Source organism: Urocampus carinirostris, chromosome 20, assembly GCF_059441175.1.
Source record: "Urocampus carinirostris isolate Australia breed hairy pipefish chromosome 20, RoL_Ucar_1.0, whole genome shotgun sequence".
NCBI classification, from domain to species: Eukaryota; Metazoa; Chordata; class Actinopteri; order Syngnathiformes; family Syngnathidae; genus Urocampus; species Urocampus carinirostris.
The window spans coordinates 25849757-25876589 of record NC_142368.1 but is presented as its reverse complement, the minus strand read 5'-3'; the positions used below and the strand labels follow the sequence as shown (position 1 = coordinate 25876589).

General features: G+C 40.6%; 1 protein-coding gene across 3 annotated transcripts in view; it reads left to right on the top strand.

The window, feature by feature from the left end:
* The first annotated feature begins 1999 nt into the window (after positions 1-1999).
* The window catches only part of nkain2 (sodium/potassium transporting ATPase interacting 2), a 95473-nt gene continuing 70639 nt past the window's right edge, over positions 2000-26833 (top strand). For all 3 annotated transcript variants that reach the window (XM_088325005.1, XM_088325006.1, XM_088325007.1), the window contains exons 1-2: positions 2000-2430; positions 3011-3208. In XM_088325005.1, the coding sequence (XP_088181131.1) occupies positions 3155-3208 (54 nt within the window). In that variant the 5' untranslated portion in view covers positions 2000-2430; positions 3011-3154. The remainder of the gene's footprint in view (positions 2431-3010; positions 3209-26833) is intronic.

Below are 26833 nucleotides of genomic sequence, written 5' to 3'. Positions count from 1 at the left end.
TTAAATACTCTTTATTTAAAGGCATACACTTCAGATACATTTATCTCATACTGAATGGGTTTCTACTAAACCAGGGTTACTTCATCTTTTAAGGATATATATATATATATATATATATATATATATATATATATATATATATATGTATATATACTGGACTGTCTCAGAAAATTAGAATATTGTGGTAAAGTTCTTTATTTTCTGTAATGCAATTAAAAAAACAAAAATGTCATACATTCTGGATTCATTACACATCAACTGAACTATTTCAAGCCTTTTATTATTTGAATATTGCTGAATTTGGCTTACAGCTTAAGAAAACTCAAAAATCCTATCTCAAAATATTAGAATATCATGAAAAAGTATACAAGAAGGCTATTAAACTAATCACCTGAATCATCTAATTAACTCGAAACACCTTGTTTCCTGAGCCTTAAAAACACTCAGCTTGGTTCAGTAAACTAAATCACTGCTGATCTGACTGCTGTTCAGAAGACCATCATTGATACCCTCCATCAGGAGGGTAAGACACAAAAAGAAATTTCTCAAAGAGCAGGCTGTTCACAGAGTGCAGTTGCAAAGCATATCCACAAAAAGTCTGTTGGAAGGGAAAAATGTGGCCGGAAACGCTGCACAACCAAGAGAGATGACCGCAGCCTTAACAAAATTGTGAAGAAGAGCCGCTTCCAGAATTTGAGGCAGCTTCAAAGACAGTGGGCTGAAGCTGGAGTCCAGGTATCAAAAGCCACAGTTCACAGACGTGTCCGGGAAATGGGCTACAATAGCCGTATTCCCATGGTCAAGCCACTTCTGAACTCAAGACAACGGAAGAAGCGTCTGACTTGGGCTATGGAGAAGAAGCACTGGACAGTTGCAGAGTGGTCCAAAGTCCTCTTTTCAGACGAAAGCAAGTTTTGCATTTCATTTGGAAGTCAAGGCGCCAGAGTCTGGAGAAAGCCTGGAGAAGAGCAAAATCCAAGTTGCTTGAAATCCAGTGTGAAGTTCCCACAGTCAGCAATGGTTTGGGGAGCCATGTCAGCTGCTGGTGTTGGTACACTGTGTTTCATCAAGTCCAGAGTAAATGCAACTGTGTACCAAGAGATTTTAGAGCACTACATGCTTCCATCTGCTGAAAAGCTCTATGGAGATGAGTATTTCATTTTCCAGCATGATCTGGCACCTGCCCACAGTGCCAAAACCACCAGTAACAGGTGCACTGACCATGGCATCACTGTCCTTGATTGGCCTGCTAATTCCCCTGACCTGAACCCCATCGAGAATTTGTGGGGTATAGTTAAGAAGAAGATGAAAGACACCAGACCTACAAATGCAAATGAACTGAAGGCCGCTATCGAAGCATCCTGGGCATCAATAACACCTCAGCAATGCCACAGGCTGATTGCCTCCATGCCACGCCGGATTGATGCAGTAATCCGTGCAAAAGGATTCCCAACCAAGTACTGAGTGCATCAATGGACATTTTCAAATGTTTGATTTAGTTTTGCTGTTATAAAATTATTTATTTTACTTGGTCTGAGGAAGTATTCTAATATTTTGAGATAGGATTTTTGAGTTTTTTTTCAGCTGTAAGCCAAAATCAGCAATATTCAAATAATAAAAGGCTTGAAATAGTTCAGTTGATGTGTAATGAATCCAGAATCTATGACATTTTTGTTTTTTTAATTGCATTACAGAAAATAAAGAACTTTATCACAATATTCTAATTTTCTGAGACAGTCCAGTATATATATATATATATATATATATATATATATATATATATATATATATATATATATATATATATATATATATATAATTTGTCCTCATATATACATAAAGTCGGCGTAGGCATACAAACATTTTGACGAAGGTTTCCAAAATAAAACTCAAGTAAGGAGCGTGATGGTTTTGGATCGTAAGTTACATGTATTACTCTTATTTTGAAAGCCACTAGCAGAGACGACGTCTTCCCTCGTTGTGTTGAACCTGTCAAACAACGGGTGGGCGCGAGATGCTTCTCGCGGTTGTCGTTTCTGGCTCAGCCGGTCCATCTTGGTCCCCCCATTGTCTGCTCAGTCCGTTGTTGAAAGGAGAGCCCGCAAAAGAAGACGTCATATGTGACTCATTATTGTCGTGAAAACATTACCAAAATGGAGACTTGATAAAGCGTCCCCGCCACTGAACTAGTCTTTTACTACTCAACGCTCCCCTCCGGACGCAGATGCTTTGACGGTGGCGGAGTGTTGAGCTGCGGCGGAAAAGCTGGAAGCGACATGACCCCGGGGAGGACACGCTGCAGCCGGGGATGCGGGACAAGAGGTGGTCGCTGACTGTTAGGAGTGCCGCATTTCGACTTCGGAGTCGCGTCTTTGATCGCATCTTGGAGGGTACCCCGTAGGACGTCGTCTTCTTGTGTCCACGCTTTCTGTGAGAGGACAATTTTGCCGCCTTTTCACATATTTTGGGATATTTCCGGGTTGGAACAAAGCCGGTTGTTGTTAAATTGAACTACAACAATTAAGACAACAACTTTACATTTCTACAAAAATGATGCTGTTCTTACTTAACCCAGCAAAAACTCGTTGCAAAGAAGTATACAAATCTCTAAAGATACATCTAAAGGACGTCTGTATTAAAATGCAAAGTTGAATTCGAAAATAAAAAAATCTTTCCGGGAGTACATTTGGACAGCATCAACACAAAAACGACTCTTCTTAGGCCACATTTGGTCCATATTGGATGGGTTAAGCACCATTCAAAAATTAATCTTACATTTTGGGGCTTTATAGTGTCTAAAACGAACTTGGCCCGATTTAGCCCAAAATACTACCTTCAAGAGGCTTACAGAGCAGGCTAGGTTTTAGTCTTCATTTGAATTCAGATAAGATTCTAATCCATTTACGAAATCCTACAAATTAATACCCAAAAGCCAAAACTCTTAAAACTGCTTTCCAATGCCAGACTCCTTTAATTACAGTCTAAATCATCTTTCAACCTGATCTCAAAGGTACCATCAACTCCTTGAGGCCCAGCACTGAACATCTCTACTTGACTTGCCATCTCTAAAAAAGGAGGAATTGCCAATTAACAAATCCAGCTAAAGAATCGGGACGTCTGCACGCAGCAGGCGGGGACTTGTGTGGAGGACACCATGGGGTGCTGCAGTGGCAGGTGTACATTGGCCTTCATCTGTGGCATGCAGCTGGTAAGTGTTATGATTACTATCGATCCCTCAAAAGGGGCTCGGGATGACTCGGATCAATGCGGGGAAATAAAAGGATTTTCTGAAATCTTGTGAAGAGGCAAGCAGCCAGTAATTTGTCATGGCTAAAGCTGTGGCATGGATGGATATGTGACTGGTAAGTCACGTCCTAGAGGTTAATAGGTGTGTAAACAAGTGGGATATAAAGGAGTTGGGGAGGGGCGATACAGAAGGATGCTATGATAAATCTGTGGAAATTTGATAGATGATGTAATTGGACATGTGTGATTCGGTGATAAAAAATGATCTATATAAGGGGAAAATTAGATGCAATGGCTTGTCATGGAAGCCAACTGCTGCCTTTGGCTTGTTTGCTTCTGTCTCCTGTCACCATCTGTGTGGAAAAGGCAGGCAATACAGCAGGGAAGTAAGCGCGACAGGAGGGAGGATGCCTGGGAAAGAGTGAGGTGGTTTTGTATGCAAACATAAGGGGATGTAGGAGAACACCAGCCGTCTCATCCGTTTGGAGCAGAGAAGAATCCTCACCAATTGCAATGTCTTGTTGATTCTAACCCTGGCGAAGAAATGTCAAGGTCTGTTGCCTCGGAATGCTAAAGCAAATAATGTAATCAACGCATGATTTATATATTTTTTCATGGCCAGTTCATTGCTTTGCACATGCATCAGAAACCATGGACAATATTCCATGAGTTTGGCCTTTTAAACCAACCACGCTTTGAAATCGCCCCTAAAACTGAGTGAGTTTGCGGTGTATACATGGAATATAGAATTCAGTATCTCTCGTTTTGAAGTTTCACATCAGAGCAAGCACAGGTGCCTTTGAACTTATGCTTGGAGGTATTCTCAGAAAAACCTCAAGCTTAAGGACAAGTGCAAGGAAAAGGTTTTAATCCTGGATTTGGACTGGTATGAGATGGGATTGCTCGAGTGTGGGAACTGGAGTGTTATTGTGGAAGAGAAATTCTTTTTAATAGCTCAGGATTCCGGCCACCTCTACCTTGCATCTAAAAAACAAATGAGGTTTTCAAACAGGCTGTTATTTTAGGATTCTTGTAAAGGCGTGGAAAAGAAGTAAGGTGGAAATAACACTATTAGCTCACAACCTTTTGCAAAATATACAGTTTACATGTGCAACATATAAGCTCTACTAGCCAAACTCTTGTCTGTGCTTGAAAATTCCCCATTTTTACACAGAAACCAGATGAATTTGATCCTTCATACCATGTTCTGTCAAACCTGGCAATGCTCTCCTTGTTTTCGTCCTCATAGTCAACATGTCTTACAGCAAAATGGCCCGCCACTTACGCGCCATTGTGCCGTAAACGGGCTTGCTGTGTGTTACTGTAGGTGAAGTTGAGTGAGGGGTGCCTGCTAATTTGTGTCTAATGTGGTGGAACTAATGCCACGCCGCTGTCAACAACACGTTTTGCTCTGTTAACTGTTGTAATACCCAAGCTTGCTGATAAGTCCATTTGTGTTGCTGCAAATTTAAAAACACTCGGGCACTGCGGGTGACACAGTTAGCCGTTTGCTTGATTCGCTCGGTTCCCTTGCGAGCGTCTGAAGCGGCAGAATCCTGCTGGCTTCACAATGATCATTTCCCCCAAAAAACTCAGTCGTCAAAACACCCTGCTGGCTATGATCTTCTTGAACTAATTGACCTCACAGGATAAATTGTCAATTAATATAGTTATCTTGCTACCTAACTAACTCAATATAACTTATCCATTCATACATGCCTATCTTAGCCGTTTGAGAGTCTCTTAGAGGAATTTCACAAAGTTAGCCTTCACTGAAGTAAATACCAACAGTGTTATCTACCGGGACCAATTCCCATTCTTTCTCCTATGAGTTCTTGCTTCATTTGCAATTTGAATTGATAACACAGTGTTTCCCATAGAATTTTGTGAGACTGGTCGATGGACAGTCTATAGGTGTCCGGGTGCGTGTCCCCCCGCATCACCTATTGCACTATTAAGACATTGTATCGGCGAATAAACAGAAAAAAATAACCAATATGAATTTAAAAAATAATACTTACATCAGTGATTTAGTAAATAACAGTAGTAAAAATCAGTACACCTGCTTCTGCGATTGCTGCTATCACAGGATGCTGGTTCCTCTTTGAGTTACAGGAAGTTATTTCTTACTAGTCCACTTCAGCCAATTGCTTCCGTTATTATGATTGCAATTTTTTTACAAAAAAATTTTGTGCACACAGTTTGAAATGATCAAAAATAGGACAAAATACAGGGAAAATGTTGAAGTTGACAGGTATGTTATTGTGAAGTGCAACCTATTAGTGATCGGAATATCGGTGCACCCCTTTAGTTCAGCGCTTCGGATTTTTGTTGTTGCTTTAACCAATATACTACCAATAATAATGTAATAATACGAATGAAATGAATGAATAAAAACATCTGATACTGTATTACACTTGCCTTTATTTTTTACACTACAGTAAACTTTTAACTAATTCAAAAGTTTTTATACTAAGCAACAGAGAATCCCTGAAAAACAAACACAATAAAAAAATAAACCCCCTCCCTCCCAGGCCCTTCCTCGTCTTCTCAGCAAATAAAAATACTCATATTAACCAATCAACCAATTAACCAAAAGTGAGTGAGAGGACAACAAATATTTTTCTGCTATTATTGTGTTTTAATATGTTTGAGACCTTCGCAAAGACTAATTAAACCCTGACGGCCCGCTAGTGTTTTCATAGTATGGGAGACACTGTAAGATATCCGAGTGACGACGAATTGAGGTGATCAATTGCGGCGAACGGGCAAAACGCTATAGTTTAAACTTCTTTGAAACTAAAAGCATTACAGCGAGCCAGGTTAAGTACAACTGCTCTACTATATATAATTTTTATGTTTTGCAACAGATGCCACCATGGAAAATATATTCCAAACAGATACAGCATAGCAAAGGAAACACAGCAGATGATGCATGTTGGCACAGACAAAACACACTCGCATACACACAGATACTCGCACTCAGAGACTTTATTATTCCTTTCGGGTGTCAGTGGCAGTGGTTCTCATTCCTGTAATGGCTCCACACGACAGCCACCAGCTGCTGTCTCAAAGAAAGTGAGCATCCAGCAGAGGGGGAGTTCACAAGCGTATGTGGTATGTTATTTACGAGTGTGTGAATATGCGTGTGTGAGTTGTGTTGCTTCTGTGCAAGCAGAGTTGAAAATTCATGCAAAGTAAGAATTCGAAATGCATTGACATAAAACCTTTTAACCATGTAAACGGCTCGTGTATGTGTGTATGAGACATTCCAGTGACCTTTCTACCACTCGGGGACCAAATTAATTATTTAGCTGTCATGGGCACTGCCATGAATACACACATGGCAAATCATACTTCTTGCCTCTTGATTACACTATATAACCCTAACCCTAATCACTGTTTTCCTTATCTTAAAGGGGCTTTGCTCATGTTCTCATTACAGGAGGCTAGGATGGTCCCAACATAGAAGATTTTACAGTGAGAAATGACTAGCCATGAACATAGGGCACCCTCACACGAGTCCTATCGTACAGTGAGTGTTTTCATTTGAAACAGATATCACTCTTGTTTTAGATTAGATTAGGGTTAAACAAACCTTTTGAAACAAAAACTTTGGTATATTGTCTCTCAAGGATGTGAATCCTGTTGAACCGAAGATCCTTCGCTAATTTGAGGGATAGGTTTTAGTTCTTTTTGCACCCCTTTCTGGTGATTAATGAGCTAGAGGTCACAATTTCTTATATCATAACAGGCTAAGCAGTTTCTGTTTGTGCCTTCTTTTACAGTTTGCATTAATAATTCAGTTCATTTAGAATAGAATAGAACAGAATAGCATATACCTTTATTGTCATTGTTACAACATGGGATATATTGTGACAACGAAATTGGACGACTCCAGTTCAACATTTTACAGTGAGGATAAGGAAAACAGAAGCGGAGATAATTGTGCCCTCCTTTAGTTTTTTTCGGATTTAAAGAGAATCCTGCTTTAACTAATCTTAATCAAGTTTGCAGTTGTTGCATAGCATTAACACCAAAACAGTCAAGGCATGAACTGCCAAGTCCTTGTTTTTCTTCAAACAGGGGTTGTCAGTTTAATCTAATGTAAACTTTCCTGTCTGAAGGTAAAACTCAAGCCTCCCTAAGGCTTTTATGTTTTAATGAAAACATATTTTTTAATGAAAATTTTTATGTCCGATACAACTTCTTAACAAGAGCAGCATACAATCCCACTTGAAAGATTTCCCGTCCATCTGCCTTTTTTTTTTTGCAATGTACATTCAGTCACTTTGATCACTTGTGGTATTTTGATATTTTACAAGTTTTCTCTCATTAAAAAGTGAAAACAATTTTGTACAGCCATTAATGGGACTTAATGAGATACCTCTGAGGTAACTTTTTACTTTACAGTTTTACTGATCATTGAATTTAATAACCTTACATAAGGTATAGAGGGTCTATTTTACTGTTTTTTTATATATTGCAGGACTTTCTGCGATAAATCATCAACAAATGCTAGTCATTAGGCCAAAGCGCATAAAGGACAACAACATTTGCCATTGACTCCTGAATATATACCGTATTTTCCGCACTATAAGGCGCACCTAAAAGCCTTTATTTTTTTCAAAAGCTGACCATATGCCTTATAATACAGTGCGCCTTATTTATGGATCAATATTAAGTCGCAAAGTCTTGCAACTAACTTGCAGTTGCCGACTAGATTTTCCCCCCGAACGCCAAGTAGTCCGCGGTGTATGCTGGGATTTATTTACCGCCGTTTCATTGGCTAACCAATGTGTCAATCATCATTTGAATCGATCACTATTGGCTAAAGTTATTCGGAGGTAAAGGGGCGGATCCTTTTTATCATTTACAGGCTGGCATAGGCTTGAGTGGAAAAACAAAGCCTGCAATTGGCCAAAAAAGATGAATGTGAATCACACGTTGGGTTGCACTACGGCATAGAGAAAACATTTTTTACTATTCTGTATTTGTAAATATTTTACTCTCTTGGATTTACTACACTCACGGTTGTAAGAAGACCATGGTTACGTATCATTATTGAACGTGATGGCTGCAAGAGAACTTAGGTGAGCTATGCGGCTTTATATTTTCCCGGTATCTTGTTTTAGAACGATCTTGATGTTTCTGTGATGAGTCTATTTTTAAACTAAATTCAATTCAAAGTGTTTATTGTCATATGCACAGTAAAGAACCTCGTTTCCCTGCACAATAAAATTCTTACTTTGCTGTCCACACAGTTGCCAGCAAAAAATAAAATGGAAACTAAGAAATGTTTGGCATTTCTTGAATCCCAAGACTTTAACCTTCCGAATGATATTTGGAACGAATGGAATGTGTCAATCCTCATTTGAATCGATCACTATTGGCTAAAGTTATTCGGAGGTAAAGGGGCGGATCCTTTTTATCATTTACAGGCTGGCATAGGCTTGAGTGGAAAAACAAAGCCTGCAATTGGCCGAAAAAGATGAATGTGAATAGCACGTTGGGTTGACGGCATAGAGAAAGCATTTTTTACTATTCTGTATTTGTAAATATTTTATTCTCCTGGATTTACTACACTCACGGATATAAGAGGACCATGGCTGCACATTATCATTGAACACAACGACTTCGGTGAGCTACTCCGGCTATATATTTTCCCTGTATCTTGTTTCAGACTGAACTCGATGTTTCTGTGATAAGCGGTGCAGATAATGGATGGAATGGAGTGTCTATTTTTAAATTAAACTCAAATAGAAACTAAGGAATGGTTGGCATTTCTTGAATCCCAAGACTTTAACCTTCAAAATGATATTTGGAACGATGCATTTGAGTGACATCGTACGGAAGCCGCATCCGCACGTGTTCTCGACACATATGTGCTTCTTTGCAAGCTTTCGGAATGTTAAGGGGGTAATAAGTTTGACTGAACTATCTGACTGTTTTGTCGACGTTCCCATTGTAGCGCCTTATAATCCGGTGTGTCTTATGTATGTCAAATATAGGACCAAAAACCATTTTTTCGGGGTGCGCCCTATAACCCGGTGCGCCTTATAGTGCGGAAAATACGGTAATATGTTTTCAAATAAAGCTTCAAATTGCAAAGGGTCCCTTTCATGCAGACCATTAGCTGACTCTTAACAGACTTTACAACCTTTTAGTCAACAATGAATGGAAGAAAGTAAAACAACAAAGCAATCAAACCTGCCAGGGGAAACTTGGCTTGTATTGGAAACAATTGCAAAGGCATTCATCATGTCTGGCCAGACGAGAGTCTCCCAAAACAATTATGGTGAACCTAAATTGCTGTGTGCTGTTGTGAAATGTTCTATCGTTTGAACAAATGTAGCGGCTCCTCTAGGTTTTGTAGCTGTGTAGTTCATGCAATTTTACTTATGAATCTTTTATTTAAAAACTTGACTTTACTATTAATGGAATATTGTCCACGTGTTGAACGTACGTACAATTATATAGTTATTTGTCACATTAAATGAGGGAAACACTTTTGTCAAAAATTAAATTCAGTATTCTGAATTATTTGGGAACACTGTAACTTAACTTCCATGCTTAAACTGACTTTTACTGTGTTAAGTAATGAACAGGATAATCACAACCTTTTTCATAAGAGGGTTTTCATGATTACGTTAGAGAAAGTCGCATCTACTCTTCCAGTCTAACTGAAACCCAAACGACCCATATTCTTTCCCTTAGAATTTCCAGTCAATACATTAGGATTTGGAGGCAGGCCAATGGAGATAATGGATAACGTGTTGTAAAGTGTATCTTATGCTGGAATGCATCCAAAGCTCTGGCGGAAAGCCCTCAGAGCTGACTGGTGCTTCCCTATGATGAGGTGCGTGGCTGGATATGTAGGAGGTAACGTCGCCTGCCGAGCACCAGACAACACATATTGATCCCAGAGGCTAACAGGGAGTGTTCATAAAAACTTCAGCCCTTCTTTTAACTCCAGAGACTAGCTTCTGAATCAAGGAATACACACTTCGTGAAAGAAACAGTCCCTCCAGTACGCTATCACAGTAAAATGTATGTAAATATTGAACTCTCTATTTGCTATAAACTTGAGTCTTATCAGCTACTGTAAAGGCTAAAAGATGATGAAATGGCATTTCTTCAGTACCACAGGGGTGATATATGTGCCCTAGGTTGCTCTCTAACGAAACATTTTTCTTTTTAAAGAATTTACAAACAAATTATGAGGCCTTTGTGACTAAAATATGACAAATATTACTTACAAACCATAAACATGTATCTACAGTTCCATTACGTTTTTTAAGACTTTGACATGCCAAGCATTCAACAGCTTGGCCTATTCAATCTACTGTGCCTGTAACAAAGTGCACACTCACTCATTGGTGGGCAGAACTGTGCGTGGAGGCAAAAATACAACTAACAACAAAGGTTCTGTCTTGAATATGAGTGGCAAATAAACACAAATTTTCAATATCTACTGGTAGTTGCATTTTGTCTGGTCAAGTCTAATTTATAATGAGAAAGACTGGCTACAAAAAGGCTTTCATATCTCTATAAACAGCCTTGAAATACTTGTTGGGCATCTTCAGGAACTCATGATGCTGTTGATGCAGATTGTTGTTTGTTGTCATTGCCGTTCCAGATGCAAGCAGGGTACAGGCTTGTTTTAATGTGATTACGTCAAAGCTGCAACAGAGTTCTAATGTCGAGTGACAATGACAAGATAAAGCTTTACTACACACATACATGAGATAGCAAAATCACTGGGGTCCCACGGTTTTGGACGTTGTGTATTATTGATTTTGGCATCTGCGATGTTGTGTATGTATGGTGGCCTGTCTAGAGGTCAGCTGGTTTTGGCTTCAATTCCTGATAACTCTCAGCAGTAGCAGTAGAGTGGTTTTCAAAATGGAGGCACTATAGCAATTTCTCAAATGTTGTTAAATGAATATATTATGGTATGTTATCAAGGTCTGTATTTTTTTAAGGATGTTCTAATTTTTCCCTGGATATATTTACTCCCAATTTGCGGAATATCATGGTTGCCATTTAGTTTTTCATGACCTAACTTCAACCCCTAGCTTTTTTTTCTTTCTTTCATGTCTGCTCTGGGCTCTGTCAGGCCCATTTGAGCTGCTCACGGAGCTGTGAAAATGATGTCTGTGTTCCCCCCAACTTAATCCTGTAGGGCGCACTAGTGTGTTATAATGCACAGGTACAATAGAGGTAGTGGAGCGTGTTAAGTGTTACTGCTGAGACCCCTTCACCTGGGATTCAGAGTGTTGGGTAAGGACAGAAGGTTAGGCTCTACAAAAGCATGCCTGCTGATCAATTTGTTGTGTGTACCTGCATAAAGCAAGCCCTTTGTACAAATTAAATACAATGCTGTAAAGGGGTTGGCCTTCATTGGGTAGTTTTATTTTTGTAGTCTGCAGTGACATAACACAGATTTGAACATAAATCCGTAAGACTAGATATTAAAATGTTCAGCAATGATCCTACTCCTATGACATGAAAAAGAAGCTAAGCAGTTGTTTTGAACCAGATTTATTTCATGCCTTTTTGCATCCTTACAATTATGACTTCAAAAACATTCGAGTTTAAATATATATGACTGGATAACATCGTTACATGATCCCTTTTGTTGCTAAAGTATTCATCCCAAAAAATAAAATCAACAATTTGTGAAAAATTATGTATCAAGTACAGAAATGACAACATGTCCATTCCCCTGCCAATGACTATTCTTATTTTGCTGTAGTAATGTGGTGTTAATTTACTTGAGTTAAAATGTCATTGGCAAAACAGCACTACTTTTCACCTCCTTGTAGACTGCAGATTTATGCAGTTACCAAGGAGCTCCCAGTTGGTAAAGCAGACTGCTGTTGCACAAACCAGAGGAAATGTTCAGACACTTATGGCACATAAATTCACAATGGTTGTGTTTTTATTATCTTTAAAATAATTATCTTTGAATACCGAAACTGCTATTTTCTCATGGTTTCCTTTTATTGCTCAGAGGAGAATTGTCAAAATTTTAATGTTGGTCTTTTATTGTGTCATAAACAGGAAGTCTCGGGAAAGCAATATCTTCTCTTTATACTCACCAAATTTTAAGACGGGCCAAAATCCAGTCTTTCTTTCGTACAAGCCTTGACATTTTATTCTTACTTTAATATCTTTTTCTCTACTGTCAACACTATTATTCACACATGGACCAAATGCTTCTCTCCTTTATCGCTCTCTGAAGCTGCCCAAGATTGTATATACAGTCCTTGACAACCAAGAAAATAAGTTATTTTAAAAAAGCCTATGTACTGTATGTCACACTTTCATCTTGTGCTGGAATCATTCCCCCTCACCTCCCTTACCTTCCTTTTCCTCCATCTGCCTTCCACTACCAATTGATTTCGTGTCATTTCTTCACACACCTGCCTGTGGCTAGGCTACACTCTTATCTCATGCTCACATACCCTTATTCACAAAAACTTGCTTTTTTTCTGTCCTATTTTCAAACAAACATGCTGATATCACGTTTGCTAATCTCTGGTATTTGTCAATACAGTATTTCAGTTACTTTGAGATCATGTAAACAGTCGCAGATTTAAACCTGGCTGTCTTTATTTTTACCACAGTCAGTCGCATTTGTTCTTTCTTTTGCTCCACTCTTTGAGAGTATCATATTTGGATCGCGAAGCCTGCTCTTCATTCAACGTATTTATTTGTGTACCACATGCACCCAACATTTTTATTAAAGAATGGAATCCCATTTTGTTTCACTTTTTCTCAGCACTAACTTTGTTGTTGGATGCAAAGAGAATTGGTTGAGGAGGAGCAATTGAGACAGTGTAATTGCTTGAAAGGAAAGTTCTCGCCTGCCCAGTTTGAAATATATTTAATTGGCCGATAAAACTAATTAAAAAGCCAATACCGATATCTGTCAAATTCCCAAATATCGGCGACCTCTAGTGTCTACACGTTTCCTACTTGCTACTTGCCGTAATTTTTCTGAAAACATATTTAAGTAATATAAAGGTTGTTTGCAAAAGTGAGGCATGGCAAGAGTTGGTCAGATGCCCTTTAGAAGGAAATCAAACACACTGGCGGAAACTGAAGAAAGCTTTGTTGATTTAGCTCAAGTTGTGTGAAAGGAGATTTTTTTTAATTATTCAAAATAATCGTCTCTCAGAAAGGTAACTACGCGCTGGTTCCCTGTTTACCTGGGAACATATAGTGAGAACAGTGCCAGCGCCTCTCGTGGGCCGTCCCACAACTTCTGGTTTGGATTTTATAATAAATTCTCTTTTAAGTCGGATATCTTATTCAACACCTGTCACCAGGGGTGCAAAAATTCTGATAGACCACCTGACACTGAACTCCAAGGGGTGGAGAGCTGCTCCTGAGCGGCTATGTCACATGTTTTCTCTGCATCAAAATTTTCATTTGGATTGATAGCTGTCACATATGAAAATCCACCTATTTTGCTACCGGAGTTCCTTCCTTTTTATCATAAACTGAATGGAGCATGTTGCCAGCGTCGCTTGGCAATCTGCAGCACACGGGGATTGATTGAAAGATTGGACGATGATGCTCCAGGGCTAACCTGCCAGTCGTCCAATCAGCCAAAAGGATTTTATGATTAAGGGTCGCCAGTTACATTTGAAGTGGTGCACCTCTGTTCTGCACTTGCAGCACTCCCCGTGATTACATCTCGGTGCCTGGTGTGTGTTAGCCTTTGGGTGTGCATGCGCGAGCTTGATTATAGTCCGGATCGCCTGCACGTGTTCGCTCGTTGTGTGGCTAGCTAAAAGGTGATAGTGTGGTTTGTCCATGTGTTGCTGTGGAAACGTCAGAGAAGATGGGGATGCTGCAGTGGGAAGAAGCATTGAGGCATTGAAGGGTATGTTAGATGCTAGCAGAAAGGATGATATGAAGGAAAAGCACGTAAGAAAGGAAATTGAATCGGCACAGTTCTGACGAGATCTTCTAAGGTATTTCTTTTAATGAGAAACCAATCCATGCAGGCTTTTCGGTGTATGAAAAGCTTCCATTGAGAAAAGTTTGGCTAGCCGACTTAATAGGAAAATCTTGAAATTTGAAGATTTTTTAAAATATGAGTTCAACAACCATTTGATATATACTGTACTAAATATTTCTGAATATAGCAAATCAAGTTCAACATCTGAGACAAGGTACCACTGTACAGTATTTCTTTCCTATTCAGTCTAGATATTAAGTGATTTTTCCTCAAGTCACATCCTAGCAGGTTCTGCTTCATGCCAAAGAATCAGGTCAAATGTTCCGCCGCAGAGAAACTATCATGCTTGCCGGCTTTGCCCCAAATTAGCAGCATGCTGTCTCGGCCCTACCAGCTAAAGGTAGGTAAGAGTGGTGGAAACTATCCACCCAATTCTGAGAGCCCCTACATAATTATGTTTTTCTGAATGGAAATGTTTTAAGTGAACATGTTCAAGTTCAATTATCTGGGTGGGGCCTCAGGATAGAACCCTCTGTGTTCTCGTTTGCCCGCGTCCCTGCGTCCTAGACGCATCATTTTTGCTGGGGACGCATTGTGTAAAATCAACTTTTTTGACACCAAATTGTCATTATTACCTGATTACTTTTTTTTTTCAACAAAGATTTACCGCAATCCAAACTTTTCGTCAGGCAGATCCGCCATTGTTGTTGTGTTTTGGTGGTTGTCGAGTGAAAGAGAAGTATGCCTCCGTAAAAACAGTTGGTATTAGGTGCAAATCAACAAAATAAATTGTAATTTCTTCAGTGTTGGTAATAAGTCGAAACATAATACAGAAAGTGGTAACAACGGCAATAATTCCGGCACGAAAAAACGGCGGAGAAATTCTTCATAAGACCGCGAAGGCAAGGAAAACACGTAATTTGAAGCGAACGATTCGGCGAAAGATAAACAAAAGAATACTCCTAGCAAGAAAAGGACTTTTCTTCCAAAATGGACTCAATTATATTCCTGGTTACGCTATGAGGAGGATGATAATGGAGGCTACATGTTCTGTGATGCATGCACCCAGCGTGACAAAAAACTGGATTGCATAAATCATTTCGCAATACGAACTTTCAGAAAAGCACATTGGATCGGCACAACGACAATGAAAACCACAAATTAGCTATGGAAATTCCGTTGCTGCAATTGGACCTTGAGAAGGCATTACAACTGTGGCGGGACAGCAAACCACAAAGAATATATGAACTGAAAAATCTGAAGTGATTAAAACTGCATGAATATATAGAAAATGTTTCAGCAATATAATTTTGTATAATGTACAATATTTTTGTGAACTGAAAAATCTGAAGTGATAACTGCTTTGTATTACCAATTAAGTGTGATGATTAAAACTGAATGAATATATAGATTTATATATTTATTTATATATTTTTTGCCGATTTACAATTTCAACCTCGATAAAACAAAATTTTGGGGACCCATAGATCTCTGTTGGGACCCATAGATTTTTGAGCATGCGAGTCCCCGGGACCCATCACTTTTCAGAGGTAAAATGAACACTGAACCCTGTTCATTTGCAATGAGACAGGGGAGATACAATGGCTAGGTCATGTGGTCGATGCCTCCCTGATGACGTGTGTTGAGTATGTGTTCCTGGGGAGAGGCTCAGGGGATGAACTTGGAAACGTAGGAGACACTACTCAACCAGCTTTGAAACACTTTGGGATTCTCACAAAGCAACTAACTGGTTTGGGAGATGGACATCTGGGCTTCCCTGGTAAAGATCTTGCTTCTTCGACTGGTCCTGGATACGCTTTAAAAAGTGGTTAGATGCATGGATAGATGGATGGATGATGAACTAGACTAAAAACCAAAGTCACTTGAGTGAATCGTATCTGGCTGCCATGGCAGATCTCAGAGACAAATACTCCACTTACTCCAGTGTGTGTGTGTGTGTGTGTGTGTGTGTTTGTGTGAATGAGTAGTGATGCGTTAGTGCAGTCTTAATGTTTGTGAGCCCTCTGGGTCTCCATCTGCTGGCTTGTCTGGTGTCATTTACACTCTAAATAACATGCACACCCACATGCACGCGCCTTTGGAATCCTCCTAAATAAATAACATGCAAGGCGATTATACTTGTGCCGCTGATGCTCACTTGGAAATTGAGATATAGACACAGTCGGCCACTGTAATGCGCGCTATTGCCCTGATGGCACACACTACAATAAGAGCCCTGGGGTTGGATGGTATTATTTCTGAATACTTGCTATTTATCATCAAGTAGTTTCCCTCCACACACACACAAACCCGTCATAAAAGCATCTGCTGCACTGATGGGCCATTAAGATATAGACGAGTCAATGAAGGGAAAGGCATTCGGCGGGGCTGAAAATTCACTTACAGGCCAGCTTGTTTGCGTAGTTGCTTATTTGTTTATAAGAGTATTTTTTTTTTTTTTTTAAGGTTGAGATATGCCGCATAGTGGCGCATAAACCGATTAGGGGAGAGAGAAAGGGATGGAGAAGTGAGAGATAATGGAGGCAAGAAGGAGAACGAAATAAGATATAAATAGAAAGTGGAGAAGACCAAATGAAATGATGGAAACACAAAAGTGAAAAAGGAAGGCTCTTTGGAAAAGAAAAAAAATGCCCAACTTTTTGCTTTGGACTTTACCTGGAAATCTCTGTTGGCTGCACAAACATGAAAAAAGAAAAACAGTCTTGATTGTAAAAAGCTGCAGGGCATGTTTTTAACAGCTGCAGAGCTGAAAATCAGATCCTGTGATATGAATTGTGATGTAAAGAAAGTGCATGTTGTCAAATTTGAATCAACTTAGCATTGGGTTGCAACGACGGTCACTCTGGTGTATTTTGTTGCTTATGCTTGATCAGTCAACACATTATTATTGAACATGAACAAAGGTAGGATGTATCCTGAATTTATTTGCTGGCACTAGCATTCGGTAGGCTCCAAAAATTACACAAAAAGCAAGTGCCAAAAAAGGGACACGGCTGAGCATTGGACTGTCACAGTCGGAAGAGAGCTTTTGAAATACCGAGCTGATTATTCGGCTGATTCTGACATTTAAATGTCACGTTTACATAAAGAAATGTTTCAGGGGGAATATTAATCACTCTGCTTAATTCGCAGGAAGATATGAAATTGATCCGGTGTGAGAAAATGACAAGAGTTGATGACAAAGGGGGGGATTAGTCCATCCAATTCAAAGGCGGTTGATGCTGTGTCAAGAGCTGTCTGTTGATCAGATTAATTTTTGTTAGCGATATTGTTCTTCAGTTTGTCGAAAACCCATAAGTGCCTACAACAGCGTTTGTATATGTGCTGTAAAACCTTTAAAATACTTGACTTTGAAAATGGGTTTTGAAGGATTGAAAAGTGCTTGAATTTAGGGTGTTGTTGAAATTTTTGCCATGTTTATCAAAGAGTCTGCCAAAAAAAAAATGACCCAGACACCCTGACGGCTTCGCTTGGCCATCGCATTTCTGCCCTTGTGATTAACTGCAGCTGGCATTAGTTTGTATGACATTGTCTAATGAAGTGTCATCAAGTCAAGTCACATTTATTTGTATAGCCCTTAATCACAAAAATGTCTCAAAGGACTGCACAGGATTACAATTACACCCGCCTGATCTTAAACCAACATGCGGGCAAGGATAAACTCAAAACCTCAGAGTGAGGAAAAAAGAAACCTTCAGAAGGGGCCTCACAAGTGGTAATCCCCCTTCCAGGATGACCAGGGTGGAATAGATTTAGCATTGGGTAACAGTACACAAGCATATTAAACATCAATAAAAGAGAACAATAGGTAACATGTTGAAATTTGTCCGGAAAGTGCATGACAGCAACTACGCCTCAAGCATGTAACATAGTCCAAAAAGTCCATAACAGCAACGGCACAGATTCCCGTTTTTGGCGGCTGGTCGATGCAGGCATTGACATGCTTCAGGTGAGAAGCTGGTCAGCTGACTCATCTCAAATCGTCCTTCTACCTTATATTACCACAAGCCAGGAAGTTGGAAAAAGACAGGACAATACAAAATATGAGGTGGGCATCAATCGTCAGCTATTGAATAGAAGTGTGTCTTAAGTCTACATTTAAAAACTTCCACTGAGGTTGCAGATCTTATCTCCAGAGGCAAAGCATTCCACAGCACCGGGTCCCTGATGAAGAACGCTCTTGAGCCTGCAGACTTCTTCTTGGCTTAAACTCGGACAAATACCAATGCAAACACACTACCTCATAGAGATGTATAATTGTATTCATGCCTATGCTTACTTTGCATAATGTTGCCTATTCTGCACTACTGCATATTGCACTAATACAATCCCAAAACTGTAAGTAAACACCCAATGTAAATATCCTCTGCCTTGTGTAAATAATGTGTACATTATCCATCCATCCATCCATTATCTGCACCGCTTATCTTCAGTAGGGTCGCGGGGGTGCTGGAGCCCATCCCAGCCATGTTCGGGCAGTGGGCAGGGGACACCCTGAACTGGTTGCCAGCCAATCGCAGGGTAAACAGGGACAGACAATTTGCTCGCTCATTCACACCTAGGGTCAATTTGGACCGGCCAATCAACCTAACATGCATGTGTTTTTGGAATGTGGGAGGAAACCGGAGTGCCCGGAAGAAACCCACGCAAGCACGAGGAGAACATACAAACCCCACGCAGGAGGTTCGATCTCATGACCTTCATGACCTCAGAACTGTGCCGCACACGTGCTAACCACTGTGCCGTTGCGCTGCCCGTGTAAATTATCTTTTATCTTTTTAATTTTTTTTTATCCTTAGTTAAATGTATGACAGGAGTCACAATATGTTCAACCCATTTTGTAACAATGATAATAAAGGCGTATTCTATTCTTCTATTCTATTCTCAGAGCAGAGGCTCCATGCAGGAACATAGGGGGAAAGCAAATTTGAGAGATAAGCGGGCGCAAGTCCATGCAAACATTTGTATTTTGGTAAAAGAACCTTAAAATTGCATTTTAATTGGACTGGGAGCCAGTGCAAGTTGGCTAATACAGGAGTAATATGCTCAAACTCAGACGAATCTACGCAATATTACGGAGGTGGAAGAAGGCTATTCTCGTCATATTTTTCACGTGTAACTGAAATGACAGATTAGGATCAAATATGACACCTAGATTTTTGACCGAGTCACTATGGGTGATATTAAATTTGTCTAGGTTCAGGGTAGTGTTTGAAAACAACTCACGACAATGAGCTGGCCCAACAATCAACATTTCAGTTTTTTCTGGGTTAAGGTGCAAAAAATTAAGTGACATCCATCTTTGAATCTCAGTAAGGCCAGCCTCCAGATTTGTACAACTTAACTGTCCAGTTGTCTCCTGTGGCAGATACAGATGAGTGTCATCTGCATAGCAATGGAAACTAATAATATACTTGCGGATAATATCACTAAGCGGGAGCATATACATTTCAAAAAGAAGGGAGCCAAGTACAGAGCCTTGTGGAACACCACAGGGTTTACTGAGTGTTTAGAGGTTCCTGAGATACCGATGCATTCCAGACGAACAAGTGATATGTTGTGGTCCAAAGTATCAAAAGCAGCACTGAGATCCAGCAGCAGTAACATTGATGAGGCACTGGAATCTTGCTAAGAGGAGATCATTGGTTACTTTAGCCAGGGCTGTCTCAGTAGAGTGATTTGCTCTAAATGCTGACTGGACTGTTTCAAAGAGATTATTTTACAACATAAAGTCATCTAGCTGCTGTGCAACAACCTTTTCAAGTAATTTTGCGCCAGATGGCAGATTTGACACTGGCCTATAATTACCTAGGCTTTCCGGGTCAAGGTTAGGTCACTTAAGCGAGAGTTTCAATGACGACAGACTTGAAGGCTACCGGAACAATACCCGCGGATAGCGATATAATAATAATATTTAAAACTGAAGGTCCTAAGATCCCAAACAGATCTTTCACCAGTAAAGCCGGAAACGGATCAAGCAGGCAAGTAGTTCGTTTGTCCCTACTGACCATCTGTGTAAGACTATGAAGGGACAAATCATTGAAAATGGACAACGTTTCTGAACAGCCGCCGACACGGTCCTGACCTAAAACCTAGGCATCTTTAAGGTCGGACGGGGTTGCAGATCTTTCATTTAAAATTTCATTCTGGATGAGTTTAATCTTTTTAATAGAAAATACCATAAAAAGTCATTAGCAGAATAAGTAGAACTATTTGGGTTCTAGTTGCTGTCTAGTAAGTTTTGCCATTGTGTCGAACCAAAATTTCGGATAATTTTATGTACAACAATAATGTTAGAGAAATACGATGCTTTAGCTGATACAAGAGCTACTTAATATTTTAGCATGCTGTCACACCAGGCCAGTCGGAAGTCCTCCAGCTTTGTAGTGCGCCATTTTCGTTCAAGTTTCCTGCAACCTTGTTTGAGTGACCTGTTTTCTTCAGTAAACCAAGGTGTATGCTTCTCAGGTCGAAATTTATGCCCTATGGGGCGCCACAAAATCAAGAATATTAACCAAAGCAGTATTAAAGTCGTTTGTGAGTCAACAGGCCCAAAGGCCCCATACGGTTTGCGCCCAGGAGGACAATTGCATGCGACACATAAACAAGGCACCATGAAATGTGTGATAGTATCAGGATTTCATATCTATTATAGACATTATAGGCCATGCAAAAAAAAATAACGTAGCGTTTCCCGGTGGAAAATTTCAATTGAACTTCCTGCAACTAAAAATGTGTCACCTCTATGGGGAAAGATTTGTCTCAAAAAAACAAATATATTTGTGAATTACTCAATGCACCCGCAGGTTGGAAAATTGTATACCGTATGTAAATATCAGATATATTCGTGGCTCTGCAGAATGAATGAATCACACAGATTTTTTTCTTTTGAGGTTGCTAGAGGAATCGGTAAGGCTCTGAAAGTCCTTAAAAAGTGAATTTGGCCATGAAAGTGTGTACAAAACCCTGCTACAAGAGGTAAAGAAGTAGTAAGAGAAAAAGAATAATTGGGAAGTATCTCAAACAAGGAGATATTTGAATTAAATCTTTAAATACTGCATATCAACAAGGCTGGCATGAGGCTCGGTTTTTGGTTGGTTTAGTGTGTCATAAAGAATCTCACAGGAACGCACACTTGCGCATGTAGATTCAATGACAACCTCATGAAACATTCCATGTGGAAATGGTTTTTATCAGCCCTGTAGGAACCTGTTGGAGCCTTTGCGAGCAATTCTGTGATCAACTTGATACAGACCTCCAATTCGAGATTGCTTCTATGAAGACACAACTTTTCTATGTTTAAGCAGACACTTGATACCCACCTTAAAGTCTAAATATCTTTTGATTAATATTTAGGAATGAAAAAAGCAATGTAAAGAGTTTGAGGCTTTTAAAGAGCCTTGAGTTTGCTCTCTCTTCCTTTCTTCTTTTCTCTCTCTCTGTCACGGTCGCCTTGGTGACCAGTCTGCCCCGCCCCCTGGGCAACAGCTGAAAGCAGTTCCACTAATGGTGGGTCTGTATTTAAGGCTGCATGGTGGGCTCTGCGGTTGCGGGTTCATTACTACTCATTATTCACAATCCCGGTCTGTTATGCCTTGTCCTGTTTTAGTCTGTTATGCCTTGTCCTGTTGAGTTCGTGCCGGAGGAACTCTGTATTGTTCTGTTTTGCCTCGGAGTATTGGGCGACTTTTATTTTATTAAATAAAACCTATGGATCGTCAACGCATTTGAGTTCTCCCTTCATGCCTCCTGCCTCCGTTCTGGTCCGGTCACCTTCCACGCCACCACGTCTCGTGACAGAATGAACCAGCCAACAAATAGAACTCAGCGAACGATCCCAGCGCGACTTGGGAGAGCTGGAGAGCGCAGTTCGGCAGGCGCCTACTGAGTTGGCCTTCCCTGCCCGTTCGAACCACGGCCCCACCCGTCGTGGCCCTTGCTGTGCCTCGAATGGGGTCCCGGGAAGAATTGACGCCTGCCTGTTCGACTCTCATGCCTGCCTGCCCGACTCCCGTGCCGATTGCCTGATATTCCGTCTCCCCTGCGTGCCAGCCCGACTCCGACTCTGCTGCCCGTCGGGCCGACTCCGACTCCGCTGCCCGTCGGGCCGACTCCGACTCCGCTGCCTGCCAGCCCGACTCCGCTCCTCCTGTTTTGCCGGTTCTGATTTTGACTCTCTCATGTCTTGTCTGTTCTGATTTTGACTCTCTCATGTCTTGTCTGTTCTGATTTTGACTCTCTCATGTCTTGTCTGTTCTGATTTTGACTCTCTTATGTCTTGTCTGTTCTGATTTTGACTCTCTCATGTCTTGTCTGTTTTGATTTTGACCCTCTCATGTCTTGCCTGTTCTGATTCCGCCTGTCCTGTCTGAATCGCCACTTCTGAACCTGAACCCCTGAGCCTGACTCTTCTGAATCTGACCCCCCTGAGTGCGACTCTTCTGAATCTGACCCCCCCTGAGTGCGACTCTTCTGCATCTGACCCCCCTGAGTGCGACTCTTCTGCATCGGCCTGTCCTGAGTGCGACTCTTCTGCATCGGCCTGACCTGAGTGCGACTCTTCTGCATCGGCCTGACCTGAGTGCGACTCTTCTGCATCGGCCTGACCTGAGTGCGACTCTTCTGCATCGGCCTGACCTGAGTGCGACTCTTCTGCATCGGCCTGTCCTGAGTGCGACTCTTCTGCATCGGCCTGTCCTGAGTGCGACTCTTCTGCATCGGCCTGTCCTGAGTGCGACTCTTCTGCATCGGCCTGTCCTGAGTGCGACTCTTCTGCATCGGCCTGTCCTGTTTATCTGTCCTGATTTTGCCTGTCCTGTTCTCGTCGGTTCTGCCTGTCTGTTATCCCCTGTCCAGCTTGCCCGCCGGACCCCCCCCTGCCGAGCGCCGATTCCGATCCGCCCGACGCAGATGGCGCCTGCCTCTCCCCGTTCCTGCGTGTTCGGAGGAGGGAGCGGGGTTGCCCCAATCGTGAGCGTCGAACCATTCCGGGGCGTGAGGTTGTAATTTTTTCTTTTTTGGGACCTCGGGAGCTGTCCCTTAAGAGGGGGGCTCTGTCACGGTCGCCTTGGTGACCAGTCTGCCCCGCCCCCTGGGCAACAGCTGAAAGCAGTTCCACTAATGGTGGGTCTGTATTTAAGGCTGCATGGTGGGCTCTGCGGTTGCGGGTTCATTACTACTCATTATTCACAATCCCGGTCTGTTATGCCTTGTCCTGTTTTAGTCTGTTATGCCTTGTCCTGTTGAGTTCGTGCCGGAGGAACTCTGTATTGTTCTGTTTTGCCTCGGAGTATTGGGCGACTTTTATTTTATTAAATAAAACCTATGGATCGTCAACGCATTTGAGTTCTCCCTTCATGCCTCCTGCCTCCGTTCTGGTCCGGTCACCTTCCACGCCACCACGTCTCGTGACACTCTCTTGCTTTCTCCTTCTCTCTTTCTCCCCTTCTCTCTTTCTCTCCTTCTCTTTTCTCCCCCTATCTCTTTCTATTTCTCTTTGGATTTTGTTCTTTCTCATTCTTTCCCTCTCTCTCACTATTTCTCTTTTTATCTCTTTTGTTTCTCACTCTCTCTTTTCTCTCTCTCTGTATTTTCTCTCTCTCTCTCTCTCTCTCTTTTCTATCGTGTGGCCCGCAAGTTAGAGTTTAACAGCTCCCATCTTAAATGCTTTATTGAACAACAAATTTCTCCACTAGTCCAAATGTGATTAAGTAGCAATTGACTCTTTTTGCAATGGAGGAGACTGCAGTTACTGTGTTTAAAAAACAGCTGCTGAGGGAACTTGTTACAGTGCGTTGTGTGCCAAGATGATGTTTTTACCAGGACACCGTACAAAAGTTAATTTGTGGGTAAATTAGTCGCATTGCCAAGTTGTTGAGTAGCTCGTGTTTCCGGGTTTTAAGGCATGACTTTAAGCAGCCGATTTATGATCTCAGGCAAAAAGTCTTAAAGCGGGTGTTATGAAAGTCTTGCAATGGACTATAAAGTGAAGTCAAGTCACGGAAGAGTTGGATTATCAGCAACCCAGTAAGATGCGAAAACCGCCGGCTTCTATTCATTAAATTGGGTTGGATTAATTTGTCTCTCATTGTGACTGAACTCATAATCACCTATAACCCATGACTTGTGTCTTTGCCTGTATTTTATTTGCTTTTGGATTTTTAACTTTCCTCCAATGATGCTGTATTACAATTCCCTTCTTTCAACCTTAACTAGCCACAAATGCCTCCAAATAGCTACCAATGGAGATGAATTGATTGTTGCACCAACCTCAATCGATGGGAAATTGGCTTGGCCGTACTCGGCGGGATACCGCGGGCAGATGAGTGGGCAGGCAGTCTTAATTAAGTTAACAGTAAACCGCAGTGGCTTGTGTTTTATTAAGCCGGTAAAGTTTACAACGATCAAAGGGGGGCAAATGATGATGATAGTCGCAAAATCAAAATATCCTTTTTCCATTTTACGTTTTGCATCTCTTCAGCTTTGACACATTTGCCTTTCCTCTCTTTATGTCACGGCACAATTTGATGTCATTTCAAGGTCAAAAAAAAAAAAGAGTGAAAATTTGGGATGAGCTCGGAAGAAGGAAGGTGGGGCTCAGGCTTCATCTGGACATTGCATTGTTAGTTCCCACATTAAAGTCTCATTTCCATTGCTTAGTTTTCATACAATCCTAATGCTCTCTTCATACGATATCCTGTTTAGGACTGCAATTCCCTTAATTATGAATTGATTCAACTTTAAATGTTAAATGTTACTATGTTTCATTGGCTTTTTTGGACCTAATTTCTTTGTATCACACATCTCAATTAATCTGTAATAAGCAGGCGAACATAACATGCATATCCTGAATCACAATCTGAATGTTTTTTACTCAGAAATAAATGCAAGGATATTTCTCGGCAATATTTTCAGGAATTTACTCAGTCAGGGTTTTTTTTTTTAATGTTATTTTTTCATCAGATTATTGAATACAAACACAGTAAAACGTTCCCTATCCCTTGTGTAAATTTAATCTATAGACTGTGACCAGCTAGGTATACATGTTTTTTCATACCTTAGAAGATTCACTGTGCCGCAGTTTATGGGGTAATGGCTTCAGAAAAAAAGAAAGTGGCCTCATATGAAACATGGAGCAGAGGAATAAAAATTTAAGGGAGGAGGTTAGAGCAGCGATGGACGAAAAATGTCAAGCCTCTCACTTCTTGCCGTACTTTGTGTTAAAGATGAAAGATATTAAGCATGTGCGGCATCTCCTAATAGTTGCGCGGTGCGGTGCAGCTGTCTGGAGCAATGATGATTCGTCTTTGATATCTCTTCATCGTTTGCTGTCAAAGGCACCAAAATAGACTCAGCAAGCAGCAGAGCGATTGCCTATCTCCTTGTTTCCTCCCCTAACTGCCCTTTTCATTTCATCTCCTTCATCTTTTGGGCTGTCAGTCCCTCATAGCAGCATCTTGTGTTTGTCTGTGTTTTGTGTTAAAACACACTTCTAAACCTGAAAGTGCAAAAAAATATAAAAACATTGGCAAATTATTATTATATAATTCTTAAGCTGGTCACTGTTGGTCTGAGAAGAAACCTGTTTAATTGTTTAACTACTTTACACCGTGATAGATTTTGTTGTTTTCTAACATGCGATAGCAGGTAAAGGTAAAAACACATTTTTAAAAAAAGAAGCAGAGTGCTATTCGTGTGATTGGATGTCATCCAGTGTAGTATGTCATTCCAAAATTAGGGCTTTAACATTCATTTGATCATTCAAATCATCTGTTGATTGTTTGATCAAATGATCAACGAATCGGATGAAATAAAATGTTTTTTTATCTCTTGAACGAATGCCACAGTTTTAAGAGAAGTTGAGCTAAAAAACGCACAGAGACTTTGTAGCTGTAAAAGTTGACATTAAAAGGTGAGTCCTAATGAATATCTACTTTGCAGGCTTTGAAAGATTTGTTTGCATATGATAAATAGTCATAGCAGTCAAATCCTACGCAAAAGCGGCTCCATAATAAAGGTTGCTTGCACCCACAGGAGTTCATTTTCCGAGCCCGCTTCCTTTTGATGTTTTCCTCTATAAAACATGTTAAGCGCGTCAAGCTTTCCTTCATCTCACCGCTATGCTTCACTTCATAAAGCTTTCCATCGCGCTCAAATACATAAATGGCCGGCAGCTCACATGAGTTTTTCGTTCCGATTAAGAAGACAGCTCCTACTTGACCAGTTTGTGACTTTCTCATTACAATAATTATAATTTGTAACAGATTGACCCGAGCTTAGTGAGCAAAAGCAGAACAAATGCTGACAGCTTCAGTTGATATTCATCAACCAAAGATAATTTTGTGTCATTAACTCAAATGTGTGAATGTGAGAAAATTATCAGATTTTTTTGAGCTAGAGAAGTTCCTTCCTTGAATTTTACCTCAGAAAATCCTTTTCAAATATTGAATGGTTAATGTTTTGGTTTTTTTTGGATCAAATTTTTTTCTGATCGACATGAGAAGGTGTTATATACAGAGGCAAACTCTGTTTTGTATATATAAAGGTAACAAAAAAGCTTTGTTATGTCAAGTCAAATATGTCATATGGTCA